Consider the following 17,500-nt stretch of genomic DNA (forward strand, 5'->3'; position numbering starts at 1 on the left):
GATTTCAGGGGAACAGGAAGAGAGAGGGAATGTGAGAGGAGGGGGTGCGCCGAAAGATGAAGATCGGTTCCGTTAGTAAAAACGCGTTCCATGGAAAGGCGACACGAGGAAGGATACTCACCTGTAGATTCTTGTTATTGGAGCCGTGCGTGAGAATGCGTGTCTGTGTTAAAGAGAGAGAGAGAGAGAGAGAGAGAGAGAGAAAGAGAGAGAAAGAGAGAGGGAGAGAGGGAGTAAAGGGAATAGGAAAGAGAAAAAACAACACAGAAACATACATACACAAACACACGCATAACTTAGGCTGTGAAAATAGAAGTTAATCAATTAAGAGCGCGCGAGCATGTGTCTACAAATGGTGCCCTTTTCCCCATGTTTTCCTTTTTTGTTTCTTATGCTTTCCACCGAACCTCCTGCTGCACCAACAGGCCTCTTGTCTAACGCATACGCACGCACACACGGATTCGCGGCTGTTGGCTTCTGGTTTTTGGTTTTCCACTTTCCAACTCACCTCGGCAAATCTCCATATCCTGTGTACTTATGTACTTTAAAAGCTAAAATCCAACCTACGGAGATGGGGAGGAGGGAGGGCTGGGGAGAATCGAAAAAGAAAACGAAAAGAAAAAAGAAAGAAAGCGAGATACAGAGAGAGAGAGAGAGAGGCAGATTGGAACACGTAACTATTTAGCCTGGGAGCGCTTTAAAAATAAAGAAAAATAAAACAAAACAAAACAAAACATAATGAAGTTGGGATAAGAAGTGAAGGTGATAGCTGGGTGGTAACCAACACATTAAAAACGAAATCAAAAAAACAATGAAGTGTCCGTCGATTAATGCAGCACTGCACAGAAGAGAAAAAAAAGGTGTTTACTGTAAAATGTACGTGTTACGCGAGTGTTTAGCGAGGTAGGAAGGAAGGGAAACAGAGAGAGAGAGAAAAAAGCGAGGAAAGGAGTAAAAAACGGGGGGGAAAGTGGCAACGTAAAAGTTACCATCATTACTAGTAGCGCAAATCAATGTTTTATGTATATTATAGCGTGGCGCCAGCAAGCTGCTGCAACATTGCAGCATCGCCAATCACCAAACACATACGCAGGTACACAAACAGACAGACAGACAGACAGACGAACTTATCAATAGAAACGTACGGAAGAAAGGAGCCAGTGAGCCGTCGTACCGTGATTCTTTCCCTTCCTCGACCCGGGGCCACACACTAGTCCGTCAGTTCGTCGCGAGGTTCGCGCAGTGCAACAGAAGCCGCATTACCAATTGTGTGAATCTCAGTAGGCTTACCAGCGCACTGGCACACAAACAGCAGCAGCAGCGGGAGCAGTAGGCAGCGTTGATACAAATGGTTTTTGATTTTTGCTCGGTTTGGGAGTGATAAATTTTTATGAGAAGTTTAACACGAAAAACATACATTCTCTCGTGAATGTGAAACATTTTAGTAATCGAAAAACATGATAATGTTGTTGCTGTTGTTGTAGTTGTGCTGTGTGGCGGTAACGGGGATAAACCGAGATGTGTGGAATGGAAGGAAGAAGGATGATCTTCCCTCACTGCCGCTGCCCCGGGAGCGTGGCGGCGTCAGGTTAATACGGGCGTCAGGCACGCACTATTATTACTATTAGCGTAAGGAAGATTCTGATGATTATTATGATTACAGCTAGTATGTAGAATGTTTAGCAAACACACAACAAAACATACAACGGGTTTTAAACTATTGATTCATTGATTGGACGCCAGAATAACGACCGATGCCCGGCAAAATGCGGGTTTTGGCGCGCGATTGGTGGGAAGCCCAGAGCGCAGGTTGCGAACAGAACGAACTGGCTGGAGGGAATTTGGAAGGAAATCTGTATATTTATTTAAAAATAAAAGAGGAAAAAAACAAACAAACCACAATGGACTTGCATGCGGAGTCACCTGTTGCTATACAAAGAGGCGAAAAGAAAATGAATGTTCTGATATTAATCACGGTTTGTAATTAATTAATTTATGAGGTGAGTGACATTTCCGTTAACTGAAAAAATATATAAATTTGATTTTACTATTCCATCTAATATCAGTTCCCTTACAGCGGTGTTCTGTCGACCAATGATATCATCGTTTGTGTTGATAACAGTTTTGTTATGCGTTCGTGTTATTGTATGCGACGTGCAATGTTTGATCAGCACAATAGACGCACCATTTATGTATTAGCATACCAGCATATTTTGTTAGCATTTTTTTAAAATTATTGTTTCGCATTTAGCATAACTTTCTACAAGCGATGGAGACGCCTAGTGTTCAATGGAGGCGCATGGTCGCTGGTACAAAAAAACGTACAAAAACACATTTCTCGGTGCTGGAAACGAAGGTTTTTGCTGCAGACAAGATAGCATCATAAAACACCAACAGAACACTCGGCATATCCATCCTTTTGCACCACAAACATACGCAACGGCGCACTAAAAACAAGTGTTTACCGGTGTTCCGGTGATGGTGTTTGGGTACAGGGAGCGAGCGAGCGAACGAGCAAGCAAGCAAGCAAGCAATAAATTCCCGAATAAACAATTAGCCCTCCCCTTGGGCTTGAGCCAGCCGTGGTGCGGGATACCATCCATGCATGCCGGGGGAGAAAATCAATCGTCGCTTATCGACACATCGATGCGCGCTATGCGGAGGGCCTCTTTCTGTGATTGAATGGCCATTCGCATATTGCAGGCACGTCGGTCGGTCAGATAATGATTGCTACATTGCCACGGCGAATGGCGAAGGACGGGCACGGGGGTTAGTCATAAACCATCAGCCTGTCCATGCTGGTTTACCGGTTCAAGCTTCCGGGATCGCATCGAATGAGCGTTTGGCGGTAGTGGGTCGCGTCAGTCAAGGGAACCAGATGTAACCAGATTGGTGTCGGACAGAAGGACGTGTTGCACATCAAATCGAATGCACGATTGATGCACGACTCTGTGGTTTCCAACGTGCCCTTCAGCCCTAAACGGAGATACGCAAACACGGACACACGGATACGCACGCAACAATCCATGGACATCGACATCGGACCGGTTCAGATCGATCAAATGCACCAGATTGCAAAGTTTGATCTAAGCGAGGTAAGTAAATGAATGGGGGCCAATGCACCACTCTTCATCCGGTGTGTTGAGTGCTTTGCACTCCATGTTAAGCTCCCCCCCCCCCCCCCCTCCCGAGGGGCTGTGAGACGAGAGTGTGTCGTTAATCAGTGTTGCACTTGCGGTCCCGAGGTTTGCGTGCTTCATGCTTTGCTGCTTTGATGCAAAATCGGTTCAGAACAGTTGATGGAAGGGAGTTCCTCTTCGTTGGTTTCGTTGTGTTGTGCGTTGTTCGTGAGTGAAAGTGAGCCATCAGTTGGCCAAAGTGTAGAATCCTTGGTATCGGATATCCTTTTGTCTTGTGGTTATGGTTTTCCTTTGTGCAAAGCTGCAGTAGTTTAACGAGTTTGAACGACGACAGAGTGTGTTGGGTGTTTGAAGCCAAGGAAACGTTTGTAAAACAAGGGCAAGGGCGTCGATTGTACTAAGTACGCCATCAGTTTCACAGTTTTTTTTGCCAAATGTGAAATTAGGTTTGGGGCATTAGTTAAGAATAGCATAGATGCACAACAGCAGGTTCTTATGCCACTTTTTCATTACAAGAAAAATATGCTTGGCGCGTGGATTGGCTTTTGTTGTGTTGATATCGGAATCTCAGCAGCCGCTAAATTATGTATGATTTGCATACAAGTGTTGAAGAGTGGAAACGGAGCGCTTTTTTGTACTCCAACTAATGAAGCTATTGAGTAAAATATGAGAGAATGTTTTCAAATCGTTTACATATCTTGGCCAATTCTTCTGAGTTCAAGGAACGTGCGGCATTCATATGCCTACTCTGTTTGATACAAGTTCCATGAGAAAAAGAATAGATAATTGAGATATTTAAAGATTTCTAAAATATAGCTAAAACAGTTCTTCCGATAACCAATGAGACCTGTTTATGAAACTTATCGATTAGAAAACTGCAAGCAGTTTATTCATGCACCTAGTATTATTATGTTTCTAAACATCTTAAGCAGCGAAGCTTTACTGTTGCCAGTTGTCTCACGATTACTACGCCGGTCTTCGGAGTGACTTTATCGGTGATAGTGTAGAGTCGTTAAAGTGCTCGTTTACTTTAGGAAAGCATAATTTTGCTGATTCAAAAACGCCAGCAAAAATGATGGACATTATTCTAAGCAGTCTGCAAACGCTCACCAACTTCTTCCAGCAACTAGACCCCGGTTGCTCATTTCCATCGGTAACAGTCTTGCTCTCGCCTGCACCCTTTTTGCTACAGAAAAAAAAAATCCAAATTTAATGCCACCGTTGCTCTCCCCGCTTTGTCCAGATGGACTTCACCGTGTATGATTATCCGCGCGAAATCTGGCGCATCCTGCCGACCTGGGAGGTGGCATTGAAGACACTCACGTTTCTGCCGGTGATCATGTTCGGGCTGCTTGGAAACGCTATCCTGTGCTACATCATTGCGCAGATGCGAGCGCTGCGGACGCCAACGAATCTGCTGATTGCGAATCTGGCCGTCACCGATCTGGCTACCGTGCTCGTCTGCCCGCTGATGTTTATGTTTCACGACTTTTACCAAAACTACATTCTAGGGGCGATCGGGTGCAAGCTGGAGGGCTTTCTCGAAGGTAGGCCGGTGTCTGTGGCTGGGAACTACTCTATTCTTCTCTTTTCCAGCATGTTCCTTTCCTCATTTGTGTTCAAATGATAGAATATTTTGGTTTAAAATCTAATAGAATGTTATAAAAAGTAGAAAATAGAATAAGAAAATAAAATAGCTGAAATGGTAAGCGTTGCAAATTCAGTTAAAGTTAAATTAATAGTAAATAGAGAAGTTGATAGTAACTTTTCATTCTTCGATTTAGACGATTAGCGGACGAACTCTCTTTTTTAATTTACTGATTTGTCTTCATTTTTCATTTTTTTCTTTTTTTTTAATCAGTATAGAGTTTAAACATAGGGCTCGTCCGTCCTTACATATGTTACAAAAAAATCAATATAGAGAGTATTCATCTTTCTGCCTTATCTTATAATTCAATTCATTCTTTATCTAAATATTCTTGTTCCACCAACCTGATAGGATCGCTGCTCATCACATCCGTACTGTGCCTGTGCGCGATCAGCTACGATCGTTTGACGGCAATCGTCTTCCCCAAGCGATCGCGGCTTTCGAAGCGAGGTGCCTGGGTACTGATCGCCGCCTCGTGGATCTGTGGACTGCTGATTGCCTTGCCGCTCAGCATGTACCGTGCGTACCGGGAGCGCCAGTGGAAGAACTACCTCGAGACGTACTGTGCCGAAAACACGACCTTCCTGCCGAGCTACTGGCACGTGCTGATCGGTGTGCTCGTGTGGTTCCCTCTGCTCGTCATGTTCTGTTGCTACAGTTGCATTTTCTTGAAGCTCGATCGCTACGAGCGGCGCGTCCTGCGCAAGGAACATCCGATCTCGGTGTCGTACAAACGTAAGGTCGCCAAGACGCTGTTCATCGTGTTGATCGTGTTCGTGCTGCTTCGCATACCGTTCACGACGTTGGTTTTTATCCGCTACCAGCGCTATCTCAACGACAATCAGAATCAGGTAACGGGCCAGTGACTGAACCCAAAGGAGGACCGGTTTGCGAAATGATTAACGAATCGACTCTATCCTTCTGCAGATTGGAAGCGATTTCCTGATCCTTTGGTACGTCTCCCATTATCTGATGTTTCTGAATGCGGCCCTCAATCCGCTCATCTATGGTTTGACGAACGAGAACTTCCGCAAAGCGTTCCGCAAGATTCCCCTCTCGCGACTGCTCTGCATCCCAGCGCTGGCTCGACCGAGAAAGAACGGGAAACAATCACCAAACGGTGGTGAAGAGGGACCGATCGGTGGTGCTATGGGAAGGCTGCAACCGAGAGCACCGTGCGGTAACGAAAAGTTGGCCAACTTGTCCGGTTGGCTCGTTTGTCCGGCACACGAGCAACCCGACAATCAACCGACGAGCCCTTCGAAGGGAACGAACATCTCGCACCTGAAGCTAACGACGGAGGATGGCGTTTCCGGTTGCCAAAGGAGCGCCATCACGCCAGAGGGCAAGCTGGCTCACAACGCAATGGTTGGCTCGGAAGGGTACATGTAGCAAGCAGAGCGTTTGTTCTTTTACGATTTATATACATTCTGATGGTAATTACTACTGGGTTACTGACATGAAGTGTTACCAAATTCACACTGCTGTATCTTTCACACCGCGCATAATATCGATGCTAAAATTGTTTTAGCTATAGTTTAATATATTGTTTACAAGCTACCAAAAGCATTTGCGTCTATGTTTTGTAGATTCTTTTTTTTATCGTGATCTAATTCAAACATAATAGCTGTGATGGCGTTTATTTGACTGGAAAATCACAACCTTCAGCTATAATTCGTGAGCTCGGTCACCTTAAAATGAACAAAATGTTTGTGTATCGCTCCATAAATCGATACAATGGTACTGATAGCATTACAAAACGCTATGGAAGTGGACCAAAAAAAAAAACGGCAACATTGCCAGAAGTGAATCGGAAAGTGAAGGCCAGAATTCAACGAAATCCGCGTCGCAGTCCATAAAAACTTGGCAAAAGATATGAAAATTTCGTTCGATCCTGTACAATCCATAATGAAAAAAGAACTCAAGGTTAAGCCTTACATCTTCCAAAAAGTAGAAAAAAAGCAATTATTGGCTTGGACCGCTGTGACCGCTGATGAGAGCTCTGCAACAGTTTTCATCGATCCTGGAGTCAAATTAAAAGCGACACGTTATCGATAATATGTTTCAAAAGGTGCTTTAGAACCGTGGACTCGTAATCATTTCAGTCGCAGACCATGGACGTTTCTACAAGTCTCGGAATCGTCTCATAAAGCTCGTGCGAACCAAGAATGGATAAAAAATCATGTTCCACACTTCATTTCGTCCACACATAGGATTTCGATTTCGCCAGACGCAAATCCGATGGACCATTCCGTCTGGTCCAAGTTAGAGAGCAATGTAAGGACTAAAAAATAAGCCAGTATGGATGCGATAATGTAATCGATTGTACGAGAACGAGCCAAAATACAGCAAGATCACATTCGTGCAGCATCATTTTTTTTTCGGGCCGTTAGAAGGTTATAGTCGAGGCAAAAGGTGGCCAAATCGAGCTAAAGTAAAGAGTTTCTGAAAATTTGATTATTTTAAAACAATTTTGTTTTTGAAATCAATACAAAATCATTTAAAAAAAATTATAGTGTTTTGAATAGGTAACACTTCATGTTAGTAACCCTGTATGCATATCCTGTTACACAATTGCCATAAATATAGAAAAAAATCGTCATTGCACTTATGCTGAATATACTAGCTCAATGATTCTAAGTGATCTCATGAACTTGTTTGAACACTGAACTGAAGTGTTATATACTTGTTCCATATTATTTACAATACAAGATCACTAAGATCAATCTTGTTTGACGCATATAAGAGTCACACAATTATGTAAAATTCATAAATCTATTTAAACATACAGCCGATAACAAGCTAATACAAAGAAACAGATAGCAATGTCGATTAGATTGCTGAATACGTCAGGTTGACATCAGGTTCTGGCCCACAGTCTCTCTTGAGTATATCGTGTGTTTCGAATGTTGAAGTGAAATACCGATCTGCCTCCGGTTGTATCTGGCCATTCGTCTCTGTCTGTAAATCCAATCGTCGAACAGCGTTAATCCACCTGCAGCTGACGGAAGGATCCCTCCATCCCGAACATCGACTCGGCCGTCTTTGGCCGCCCGACACGCTTCCGCTCGTCCGTCCCGTACTGATCCTCCTCGAGGAAGTACTGACGGTAGGCGAGCAGCTTCTTCTCCCACGTTGCACTGATCTCCTTCAGGGAGGTACCCTCACCACCGTACTCCTTCGGTAGTAATCGCTTCGGAACATGCTCGTACAGGGACTCCATATTGCTACCGTGCACGTACAGCTGCGTTTGCATGAGAAGAGAGATGAGTTATATAAGCTATCAAGAGACACCGCAATGGTACGCTTACTCTGGATCGGTTTTTCTCGCTCATGAAGCTTTTGAACATATTGAAGACCAGCTCGAACCCGCTCGGTGTGTTGATGTAGTGGAAACCTTTCTGGCGCAACGGAGAACCCTCCTGGCTCATCATGGTCATCTTCTTCACGAAGGTCGGTGTGAACTGAAGGAAATGGGCCGGCGTAACGTTGGCCAGGTCAAGGATGCCGATCTGTAAACGAGTGGCGAGTAAGGTCAAGATGAAATCAATGATTGACGAGATGTCGGAAGTTAATCTTAAAGTTCTAGGGTCCACTGTACTAGTACTATCATTTAGAGCCCCATAGATGGCTTAATTGAAAACAAATCCTTGTAACTGTAGTGTGCGTTAATCACAGCACAAGAAGTAAATAAGTTTAAATCATCTTACACATGCCTTTGTTACATAATATACTGTGCTTTAACCTTTCAACGTTTAGTTTCTTCTTCCATCAACACAAGCAACAGTCACATAAGATATCGAGAACCTTCTCTAAAGCTCACTTTCATTTCCGAGTACGACGTGAATGTAATCAGGCGTGAAGGGATTGCCTCGAGTGCCAGTCAAAACACACGCTGACACCATTAGCAGACACAACGCCACGTGACGCTATCACTAACACCCAAACAATCACCCCCCGCGCTCTCATCGTGCCTAGACCCTAGAAGAATTTCGCAAACACCATGGAATCGTTCTCCCCCCCCCGGGGGCCCCCCGGATTCGTGCCCCACAAAGACAAAGATCCACTGTCGAGGTGGAGGAGAGTCATTCATGGAATCAAGCAAGCAAGCAAAAGGTGGTGCGGACGTGATGTCACTCACGACCACTTGAAGAGCGAACACTGTTATCATGATACCTGGACTCACCTGGCCACCGATAACCATGTTGTCGTCTTCCAGCATCATGACGTCATTCAGCATCGTGCTGACCTTGATCACCTCCTCGATCCGGTACTGCTTCGGATCGTAGACACCGGGCCGTATGAGCATGATCCGCGGCGCATCCTCACCGTTCGTCTGCGGCAATGGCAATCCCACCCCGAGCCTTATAATCTCCAGTAGGCGCGGTTCCTCCGGATCACGATTCTTCATCAGCTCCGGTATGGCCGTCCGGACACTGTAGAACATGTCGATCTTTTCCTTGGCCCGCTCGAGACTGTACTTGCAGCCGCGCAGAAACGCCACCAGAAACTGATCATCGATACGGGCACGTATGTGCGGTGACCGGGCCAACCATTGCCGGATCGCGACCAGATCCTCCTCAATCCGGTCCGGTTTCTCGTTCAACTCACGACCCGCCTTTTCCGTTAGTGCCTCCGGGAGAGGCCTTAGATTGATAACCATCGTACACCGAACACGGGCAAGCTAGTGAGTATACGGACCGAGCACAACTGACGGAGTGGATGGCTAGTACGCTGACCCAAACCAGAAACCCTTCTTCTTCCTGTTCCTACACCTCGATTGCAGTTCGTCAAAAGTCATGATAAGATTTGCTAAAGGCCAAGGTATCATCACTAGCCCGCAACGTTGATACGGAGCTCATAGACAGTTGGTTATCCTGCTCGCTCCTGCTTGGATCCGCTTGTACCATCTCTATCCTCACGGTTCGTTGACGATTAGTAGTGTGTCCCACGTAAAGGGTGGCAACAGGTGCGTCGGACTGGTACGCGTTCGGTTCGGTTTTCGAACTGTGGATTGATGGTCGCCGGCTCGCCGATCGCTTATCTTATCTCGGGCACAATGAACCAGCGATTTCGCATTCTGCGCCATCATGCCACGTTACGCTGGGTGGTACAGAAGCTTTTGTATTCGAAAACAAATGGGATTTCCAACTCGAAGCGTGCGGCGGCGGTTTTTTTTCATACGCTAGGAGTGTGAGTCTTGAGGACTTTGAGTTTTGGTTAACGAGGGAACGGAAACATTTAAAACATTAATGACGACCTAGGCTTCTAGAGAATTGTCTTTCAGCTTTAGATCGTAGTATAGGCTCGCTGGACAGGTTTGACAACCTTCCAGACGACTAGAGTTGTATAATCGTATTAACATAATTAAATAATACAGTTCTACATCTCTACACTTCGAATCTAATGCAAAACATGATCCACAACCACTTCATATGACCCATTGCACCCGTGTGTGGCTTTATTTGAACTTTCATTGTCTATTTCCCATCGTTGGCTTCGGTGGTTCTGGCCAGCTCAATCGACCTCCAGCTTACGGAAGGAACCTTCCAGTCCGAACAGAGTATCGGCACTCTTTGGTCGCCCCGGTCGCTTCTTCTCATCCGTACCATAGTTGTCCTCCTCCTTGAAGTACTCCTTGTGGCTGAGTACCTTCTTGGCCCATGCGTCCACGATGTCCTGGATTGGACCGGCATCTCCACCGTACTCAGTCGGCAGCATGCTCTTCGGAATGTGCTCGTACAGCGAATCTAGATTATTGCCGTGCACATGCAACTAAGGTAAAAAAAAAGAATTAGTTAGAGAAGAACTTCAGCACACAGCGCCCACTGTTGCCTACTACTAACCCGCGAACGGTTCTTCTCGTTCAGGAAGTTCTTGAACATGTTGTACACCAGCTCGAAGCCGCTCGGTGTGTTGACGTAGTGGAAACCCTTCTGACGCAGTGGAGAACCCTCCTGACTCCACATGGTGGCCTTCTTCACGAAAGACGGACTAAACTGCAGGAAGTGCGCCATGGTTGCGCCGGAAAGATCCAGAATTCCCATCTGCAAAAAGGGACGATGTATTCGTTTAGGTAATCTGCTGAGGAGTGATTGCCTTAAGATGCTTGCATTGCATTACCTGTCCGGCAACGATCAGATTGTCATCCTCCTTCATCATAATATCGGCCATCATGGTGTTGTAGCGGAACACATCCTGAATGGTGTACTTGGTGGGATCGTACGTTCCCGGCCGTACTAGAATAATCCTAGGACCATCCGGTGTGACCGTATTCGGTAGCGGTATCATAGTGCCGAGCTTTACCAGCTCCTGTATCTTTGGTTCCTCCGGATCCCGGTTACGCATCAGCTCGGGCAGTGCCGTCCGGATGGTGTAGTACAGGTCCAGCTTTTCCTTCGCTCGCTCCAGGCTGTGTTTGGAGCCGCGCAGGAACATCGTCAGGAACTGGTCATCCGTGCGGGACTTGATGTGCGGGCACTTGGCAAGCCAAGTCCGCAGCGCCGCCAAATCCTCGTCCAGACGTTCCGGTTTCTCGAACAGCTCGTCCGCGGCCTTCTTGGCCAGTTCGGCCGACAGTGGTCTTATGTTCGGCATTATCGACGCTGCTAAGATAAGCTGCAATCGGGAAAAAAGGGTTCGGCAGTATGAGATAGCGAAAAAATCAAAGTGATTACAACCGAGTTCCTTCTATCGCTCTCTCTCTCTCTCAAGGTTAACCTCCCTGCCACGACACCAGGTATGACGGGCCGGTGAACCATGTGCACTGGACACGTATGCAAATTATCGGACAAATCACGATCGCTCTGATATGCCATTCACCCCACCCAAGCTCCAGGCTTATCGTACCTATTCTCTTCCTTTTCCGCGACCTTCGGCTCCTGCTCGTTCTCGCCAACGAGCTAAAGACACACGCGCACCGGATCCAATCGGACACACTATTTGGCAAACGACCGCCCGGCGGTATGGTGGGTTCCGTACTGCTGAGACCGCGCACACCGAGAGGCACCCTTGGCTACCTCAGTTAGAACTCGTAGCGGCCGCACCGATGATCGAGATGCCGGTAAACGGCTTTTTGTTATCGATCCGCTATGGGTCGGTCCATGGGTTGCGATTAATTTATTGATCTTGCGCCAGGGCTGCGTCGATAAGATAGCTCCACTCCTTTTACGTTTACGAACCATTCGCACTTGTTTTTTGATGGTGCTTCCGAACCGCCGATGTACGAGGGGGGGGGGGGGGGTGGGGGGGTTCCGTGTTGGCCGATAATGCCGAATTTTGCGTGGTCATCGGCCGAGCACCAGGAAAGGAGCACGAGAGAATTTGGCAATGAAGAGTGCGTCGTTTTGGAGTGGCAGGCCAGGCCAGGGTAGTGGATACTTGTGTTGAAAACATTTTTCTTCCATTTCCATCTGATAGTTTTTGGAAACTACTAGTGTTTCGGTAGGATAGTAAACCTTTTATTAGTTGTTACGATTGCAGTTTATTACCGGGCAGAAGGGTCTGCATCTGCATTCAACACTCCAAAAGAGCTCATTGCACATAAAATGATGAAATGTACTTATGATGATGAAATGTACTTGGAAAACTCTGGAAATACTACGAAAAAACAAGGGAATTAATACTTAATAATTCACAAAATACCGTACCGGAAAAGTGTGCACTATCACGCAAGCTTCACACAAGCATCGCATGCAAGTGGAGACGCATTTGAAGTTGCGTGCCAGTTACAAGGTAAAATTAAAGTTTCTTTCCGTCAAAGGTCCTTTCCTTTTTCTTCTTTCCTTCCTTTTATGTTGGACGATTTTTCCTCAAAGAATTTGAGCATGAATTGAATTATCATTTTTTAAATTAGGAAAGAAAGTTTAGTAGCAAATTAGAAAGAATGTACATCAATATAGTTGCAAAAGCCATTTGGTTTAAATTTTTATAGTAATATTTCACGTAGCGAAAAAAGCGAAAAAAATCCATACCACTGGTTGGGTTTTCTTTGATTAACCGAAGCTACTTTATTGTTTCTCATAGTTGGTAACGTGTTATCTAATTGGTTAATTAATTATTTAATTTGTTAATCAGTAACCTGATTAGTAAATTGTCAGTTAAGTAAAAAATGGATACGATTTTGAAGAGCAAATTTGTCTTCGTACCAGAAAGCAAAGAACAATCGTACCAGAAATCTTTACTTTTGTTGTAGAATCATTACAAATCAAGCAGCAGAGAAGTAATTTACAACTTATTGACAAAAAAAATCCATGAACAACAGAATTTTCTGCAAAAATTTCCTTGTTTTGTATGCTGTATATTTATATTTATTTGCATATAATGACAGACAAGCCACATTGCTTCATGTCTCTTGCTCTCTCCACTAATTAATCGTTACTAATTACTTTCAAATCAGTTCTCTGGATACCGGGAAATGATTCACCAAATGGCGACCTCTCATTATCTACCGTCCACCGACAACAGTCTCCAAATGTTTACCTTTTATCGGAACATCGGTTCACTACGAACAATCTACCACACGTGCAGAACGTAAAGCAGCCTCATCTGCGTGTTCCCACCCTGAGTCATGCGCTGCAGTCGGCTAATAAGAGCAATGGCCTTAATGGCACCAACGAAAAACCATAAAAAACCCGTACCTTTCAAATCCACCCAAACACATGACACCAAACCGGAAAGCAGTGGATCATAAATCAATACACACTCTACCTAACCACTGATAGCGATCGAATAATCGAATCTTGTAATCTCCCTGCGAGCTTTTCGCGTGCGAACGCAAATTCCCGTTCCGGTACGATGCAAACGCGCACGGCCGCGCTCTAGACCACCCGAAAATCGCACCATCAGCACCGTGCAGCGGCACTGGCAAGTCATGCCGGGAGCACATGGTCACACACCCTCCAGTCGAGGGATGTATCGCGAATGCGTACAGAACGCCCCCCGGCCCTCCCCAACTAAATATAGGACACCTGCGAATGGGACACATACAGAGCGATGGAATGGCGTATGGAACGTGGCCAACCGGATGGTTCCAGAAGCGAAAATGTTCTGCGCGCTTATCTTATCGCACGCGACATCACCGCTATCTAAGTTCCAAAACAAGCGAACCACGGGGACGGGCGCTGCTGTCCGTCAATTTGCTATATGGTACACGGTGCCGGTGATACCTAGCGCCAGTTCCGTGAGAGATTCGCGTCTATTAGCACCGTTTGTTCGTTGTTGCGTTTGTTCTCTTTTGTATCGCAAGCAGCAGTATAGTACCATGAGCGCTAAGGTAGAGCTGCCAATGAAAGAAGTGTTCTCAGTGCCGGCTGGAACCATCGACAGGATGGTGAGTGTTGGTGTTTCGGTTTAGACCACGAACAGCTGCTTGTCTACATTTGCATTTAATCGCCAATCGTCTTATCATGTAGCCTGTACGTCCTATTCTGGAGTGCTTGAAGGCAAAGGCGGCCAGTGAGTTGAACGAGAAGGAGAAAACCATCCCGGAGGAGCTGGAGATGATACGCACCTGGATCAAGCAGTCCGGGCACATCCGCGGTCGGATGGATGATCAGTTTTTGCTGGGATTTCTGCGCGCCTGCAAGCATAGCCTCGAACGGGTTAAAGAAAAGCTGGACACGTACTACACGATCCGCTCGGTCCTGCCGGAAGTGATGCGAAAGCGCGATCCGCTCGATCCGTTCCTCCGGAAGGTCATCAGAATGGGGTAGGTACCGGGGTGATGCGGACATTTCTTGTTCAACAACTAATTTACTTTATCTGTGTAACAGCGTGTCGGTGCCAATACCAAAGACGGTCAACCCGGACGATCCCAAAATTATGCTCATCCGGGCGGACGCATTCGATGGGGACGTGTGCGACTTTCCGGACATCCTGAAGGTGTTCACCATGATCGGTGATATTCTGCTGCGCGATGACGATCAGATGGTGATCTGTGGTCAGGCGGCAATCATCGACTTTGGACACTCCTCCAGTGGCCATCTGTTCAACTTCAATCTATCGTTCCTGCGCAAAGCGTCGATCCTGAACCAGCAGGGTTCGCCGCTCCGGCAGAAGGGTTTCCACTTTATCAACACACCGAAGGGTTTCGATCTGGTGCTGAACATCTTCAAAGGTTTGATGACGGAGAAGAACCGTAATCGCACGGTAAGTGACGTCACAGAGGGAGAGTACCGGGGTAGGGTGTGTGCGTCGTCGTCGTCGTCGTAATACTCTTTGAGATAAGGCGACCTGGATGGGGTGCAGGCGCACGCTATCTGGCCAGCAATTGTTTTATTGATTCCAGATGATTCCATGACGCGACACGGTGGGAACCACTAGACTCAACGCTTCCGCTCTCTTTCTCTCCCCATTCTTCCGCAGATCATATCGCACGGATCCAGCCTCGAGTCGCTACACAAGTACTTCCCCAAGTCGATATTACCGACCGAACTGGGTGGTGATCTGGGACCGGTCCAACAGTTCGTGGACGACTGGGAACAACGGCTAATCGATAATCGGGCGTACTTGGTGGAGGAGGAATCGCTCGGTGTCGATGAAAGCAAGCGAAGAAACACGAACCCGCTGGCGGAAGAGAAGGATCTATTCGGGACGGCCGGCACGTTCCGGAAGTTGGAGTTTGACTAAAGACGCTTCTTCAGTCTGTCTTTCTCTCTCTCTGTGTTTAGGTTAAGCTATATTAATGCGCGTGTAAATAGGCAAGTTTAGACTTAAACAACGAATAAAATGAAATGCATTTCAATAAATAGAACCAACAAATGGTCCTTTACTGTGATTATCTGATAGAGGACCGTGGAACAAAGAATCGAAGTCGTTGATAATGCATTAATAACGATAAAGGAGCTGATGATTGAGGGTCTATCGAGACCGTTATAAGGTGCAGATAACCAGGTGAAATTGCATTGGAATTCATAGGGGATAATTGAATGCCTGTTATCGGCGATTGAGAGGAGGATTCTCAGTTAACCAATGGGGAAGTCAACAAGGGCACAGATGTAGCCAAGTGATCGCCACTAATTTCCAAATGGCTGCATTTACGATTGCAAGACATCGCTATCATGGACCGTATTATGATTTTGTACAACTTTTGTTGAGTTTTAAACACTCCAACTTGTGGCAGTGGAAGAAAGAGTTTGCGTTTGTTTGCACCATTTATGAAATGAGAAATCATTTATGATACGTACAAGTAATTTGTGTCGGTACACGATCGTTAATCTAATCAATAAAATGAATTTTACAAAAGATCACTATTTTAGATACAAAAATTAAGATAGCAAAAAAAAATTGACAAAAGCAGATGAAAAACAATCGATCGCTGGTAAAAAGAACAAATCCATCCAAAAAAATCTGTCTGTTTTAAAAAGAAATTAATCAATAGATCAAAACAGAAGAAAAACACGCCCAGTGAAACACCAGCAACGATCCTTCTAGCAGGATTTCCCCTGCTGCTAACTAGCCGTTGCCACTCGGTACGACAAAGTGGTAGCACTAAAGATGGATAGCCAACGGTAAAACATTTATCAACCGGAAATTCAAGAACATCATCAACTCTATGCGTGACCTCTTCAGATTAGTAGACAGTTAAAGTGCCGATTTGCGCCAAACAGCGCTTATTAGTCAGAGAATCTACCTCGTCAAACTTGACCAGCTATTACTCAAAGCTTAAAGAGCTACGACGGGGCTACAGTTAATCGATAACATTGAGCGAGGAAAGAAGTGAAATCTTGCCGCATACCGTGGTTCAATACACTCCATGGAACGCCGCACCAAAACTAGCCCGTCTGGGTTCAAAACGTCGCCAACCGTCGAAACCGTGCAAAGGAAATCAAAAAAGGACCCCAAAGCGAGCGGGTAACAGAGCGGAGCCCAAGTATGATGGATAGGTTGAGTGGACGGGTACTTCTGGCCGGTGTGTAGGAATGAGCGAATATTATTGCCGCTTCTAATCGTTACCAGAACCAATTTCCGAGCAGCTATCGCCACCGGGGGCTACACCGATTCCTAGGCGAGTCTCGGTAGTCAGCGGCCGCCAGTAGCACGTGTTTCCGGTGGTCGGTTCCATTATTCGCATTTCGCGGTATCGCACACGCAGGTCCGAATTTATGGAACGCAATTGAACGGCCAGTACACATCGGCCACACATATTCGACCGCACGACCCTCCGCAGGATTACGGATTTTCGGGGCTAAGGGCTGCTGTAAGTTTGCGCTTTCGTGGCTAATGGTCGTCCCACACAGCACGGGCACGACGATGTTCGTTCAGAGCGAACTCAAGCTGGCATAAATTATTCGACCTGCCGGTGCCAAGTCCGTCACTTGCTCAGGTGAAGTGTGTTTCACGCCATTTTACCATTTCGGGTCCAGCGAATCGCGAAAGGTAAGGTAATTAATAAAATGTTTCCGAAACCCCCCGCCAGACTGTGTTTGCGGTGACTCATCGTCACCGTGGCCGTCGGAATGCTAACGAAGCGTTAGCGGCCAGTTTGAGAAACGAAAAGCTCATTCCAAACGAAAGGATTAGGTGACCATTTTCTTCTGCCATAGTTTGCTCCGTTGCTGACCGTGGACGCTGTCGTTGTCAAGCTGCACATTGTCGAGCCAACGGTAATCCGCGGAAAAGGATGTGTGGATTGACTTTCCGATGGAACCAATGGGCATGCTGATGGCGCGCCATGATTGTAAGCAATCGGTCCATAAGTGCAATCCGACAC

General features: G+C 46.1%; 5 protein-coding genes across 5 annotated transcripts in view; 3 read left to right on the top strand and 2 right to left on the bottom strand.

Moving 5' to 3' along the window:
• LOC126574590 (receptor-type guanylate cyclase Gyc76C-like) overlaps positions 1-1,156 on the top strand; it is a 45,164-nt gene extending 44,008 nt beyond the window's left edge. The window contains exon 15 of the mRNA XM_050234868.1: positions 1-1,156. This exon is cut by the window's left edge and continues 2,148 nt beyond it. The gene's annotated coding sequence lies outside the window, so the exon portion shown is untranslated.
• Positions 1,157-4,209: 3,053 nt separating this feature from the next.
• On the top strand, positions 4,210-6,489 carry LOC126575651 (neuropeptide FF receptor 2-like). The gene is made up of 4 exons (XM_050236455.1): positions 4,210-4,293; positions 4,384-4,687; positions 5,140-5,639; positions 5,716-6,489. The coding sequence occupies exons 1-4, from the start codon at positions 4,213-4,215 to the stop codon at positions 6,178-6,180; spliced, it is 1,350 nt and encodes a 449-aa protein (XP_050092412.1). The 5' UTR covers positions 4,210-4,212; the 3' UTR covers positions 6,181-6,489.
• Positions 6,490-7,544: 1,055 nt separating this feature from the next.
• On the bottom strand, positions 7,545-9,535 carry LOC126577500 (retinol-binding protein pinta-like). Its single transcript, XM_050239169.1, has 3 exons — positions 8,975-9,535; positions 8,100-8,300; positions 7,545-8,032 (listed from the first exon to the last, which is right to left on the bottom strand). The coding sequence occupies exons 1-3, from the start codon at positions 9,449-9,451 to the stop codon at positions 7,775-7,777; spliced, it is 936 nt and encodes a 311-aa protein (XP_050095126.1). The 5' UTR covers positions 9,452-9,535; the 3' UTR covers positions 7,545-7,774.
• A 689-nt stretch (positions 9,536-10,224) lies between these two features.
• Positions 10,225-11,910, bottom strand: LOC126574941 (retinol-binding protein pinta-like). Its single transcript, XM_050235360.1, has 4 exons — positions 11,638-11,910; positions 10,912-11,406; positions 10,635-10,835; positions 10,225-10,563 (listed from the first exon to the last, which is right to left on the bottom strand). Exons 2-4 carry the CDS (start codon positions 11,383-11,385, stop codon positions 10,306-10,308), a joined length of 933 nt encoding a protein of 310 aa, XP_050091317.1. The 5' UTR covers positions 11,386-11,406; positions 11,638-11,910; the 3' UTR covers positions 10,225-10,305.
• Positions 11,911-13,943: 2,033 nt separating this feature from the next.
• LOC126574588 (alpha-tocopherol transfer protein-like) lies at positions 13,944-15,541 on the top strand. Its single transcript, XM_050234865.1, has 4 exons — positions 13,944-14,119; positions 14,202-14,497; positions 14,562-14,937; positions 15,154-15,541. Exons 1-4 carry the CDS (start codon positions 14,051-14,053, stop codon positions 15,415-15,417), a joined length of 1,005 nt encoding a protein of 334 aa, XP_050090822.1. The 5' UTR covers positions 13,944-14,050; the 3' UTR covers positions 15,418-15,541.
• The last annotated feature ends 1,959 nt before the right edge of the window (positions 15,542-17,500 follow it).

This window comes from Anopheles aquasalis, chromosome 3 (assembly GCF_943734665.1).
Source record: "Anopheles aquasalis chromosome 3, idAnoAquaMG_Q_19, whole genome shotgun sequence".
Lineage (NCBI taxonomy): Eukaryota > Metazoa > Arthropoda > Insecta > Diptera > Culicidae > Anopheles > Anopheles aquasalis.

Excerpts from the sequence above, each read along its gene's own strand:
- LOC126574588 (XM_050234865.1), top strand. The coding sequence starts at position 14,051 with ATGAGCGCTAAGGTAGAGCTGCCAATGAAAGAAGTGTTCTCAGTGCCG. Across the intron at positions 14,120-14,201 it reads CTGGAACCATCGACAGGATG|CCTGTACGTCCTATTCTGGA; the intron begins GTGAGTGTTGGT and ends CTTATCATGTAG. Across the intron at positions 14,498-14,561 it reads CGGAAGGTCATCAGAATGGG|CGTGTCGGTGCCAATACCAA; the intron begins GTAGGTACCGGG and ends TCTGTGTAACAG.
- LOC126577500 (XM_050239169.1), bottom strand. The coding sequence starts at position 9,451 with ATGGTTATCAATCTAAGGCCTCTCCCGGAGGCACTAACGGAAAAGGCG. Across the intron at positions 8,301-8,974 it reads ACATGGTTATCGGTGGCCAG|ATCGGCATCCTTGACCTGGC; the intron begins GTGAGTCCAGGT and ends ACTCGTTTACAG. Across the intron at positions 8,033-8,099 it reads GCGAGAAAAACCGATCCAGA|CTGTACGTGCACGGTAGCAA; the intron begins GTAAGCGTACCA and ends ATGCAAACGCAG.
- LOC126575651 (XM_050236455.1), top strand. The coding sequence starts at position 4,213 with ATGATGGACATTATTCTAAGCAGTCTGCAAACGCTCACCAACTTCTTC. Across the intron at positions 4,294-4,383 it reads CCGGTTGCTCATTTCCATCG|ATGGACTTCACCGTGTATGA; the intron begins GTAACAGTCTTG and ends CGCTTTGTCCAG. Across the intron at positions 4,688-5,139 it reads GCTGGAGGGCTTTCTCGAAG|GATCGCTGCTCATCACATCC; the intron begins GTAGGCCGGTGT and ends CCAACCTGATAG.
- LOC126574941 (XM_050235360.1), bottom strand. The coding sequence starts at position 11,385 with ATGCCGAACATAAGACCACTGTCGGCCGAACTGGCCAAGAAGGCCGCG. Across the intron at positions 10,836-10,911 it reads ATCTGATCGTTGCCGGACAG|ATGGGAATTCTGGATCTTTC; the intron begins GTAATGCAATGC and ends CCCTTTTTGCAG. Across the intron at positions 10,564-10,634 it reads ACGAGAAGAACCGTTCGCGG|TTGCATGTGCACGGCAATAA; the intron begins GTTAGTAGTAGG and ends TTTTTACCTTAG.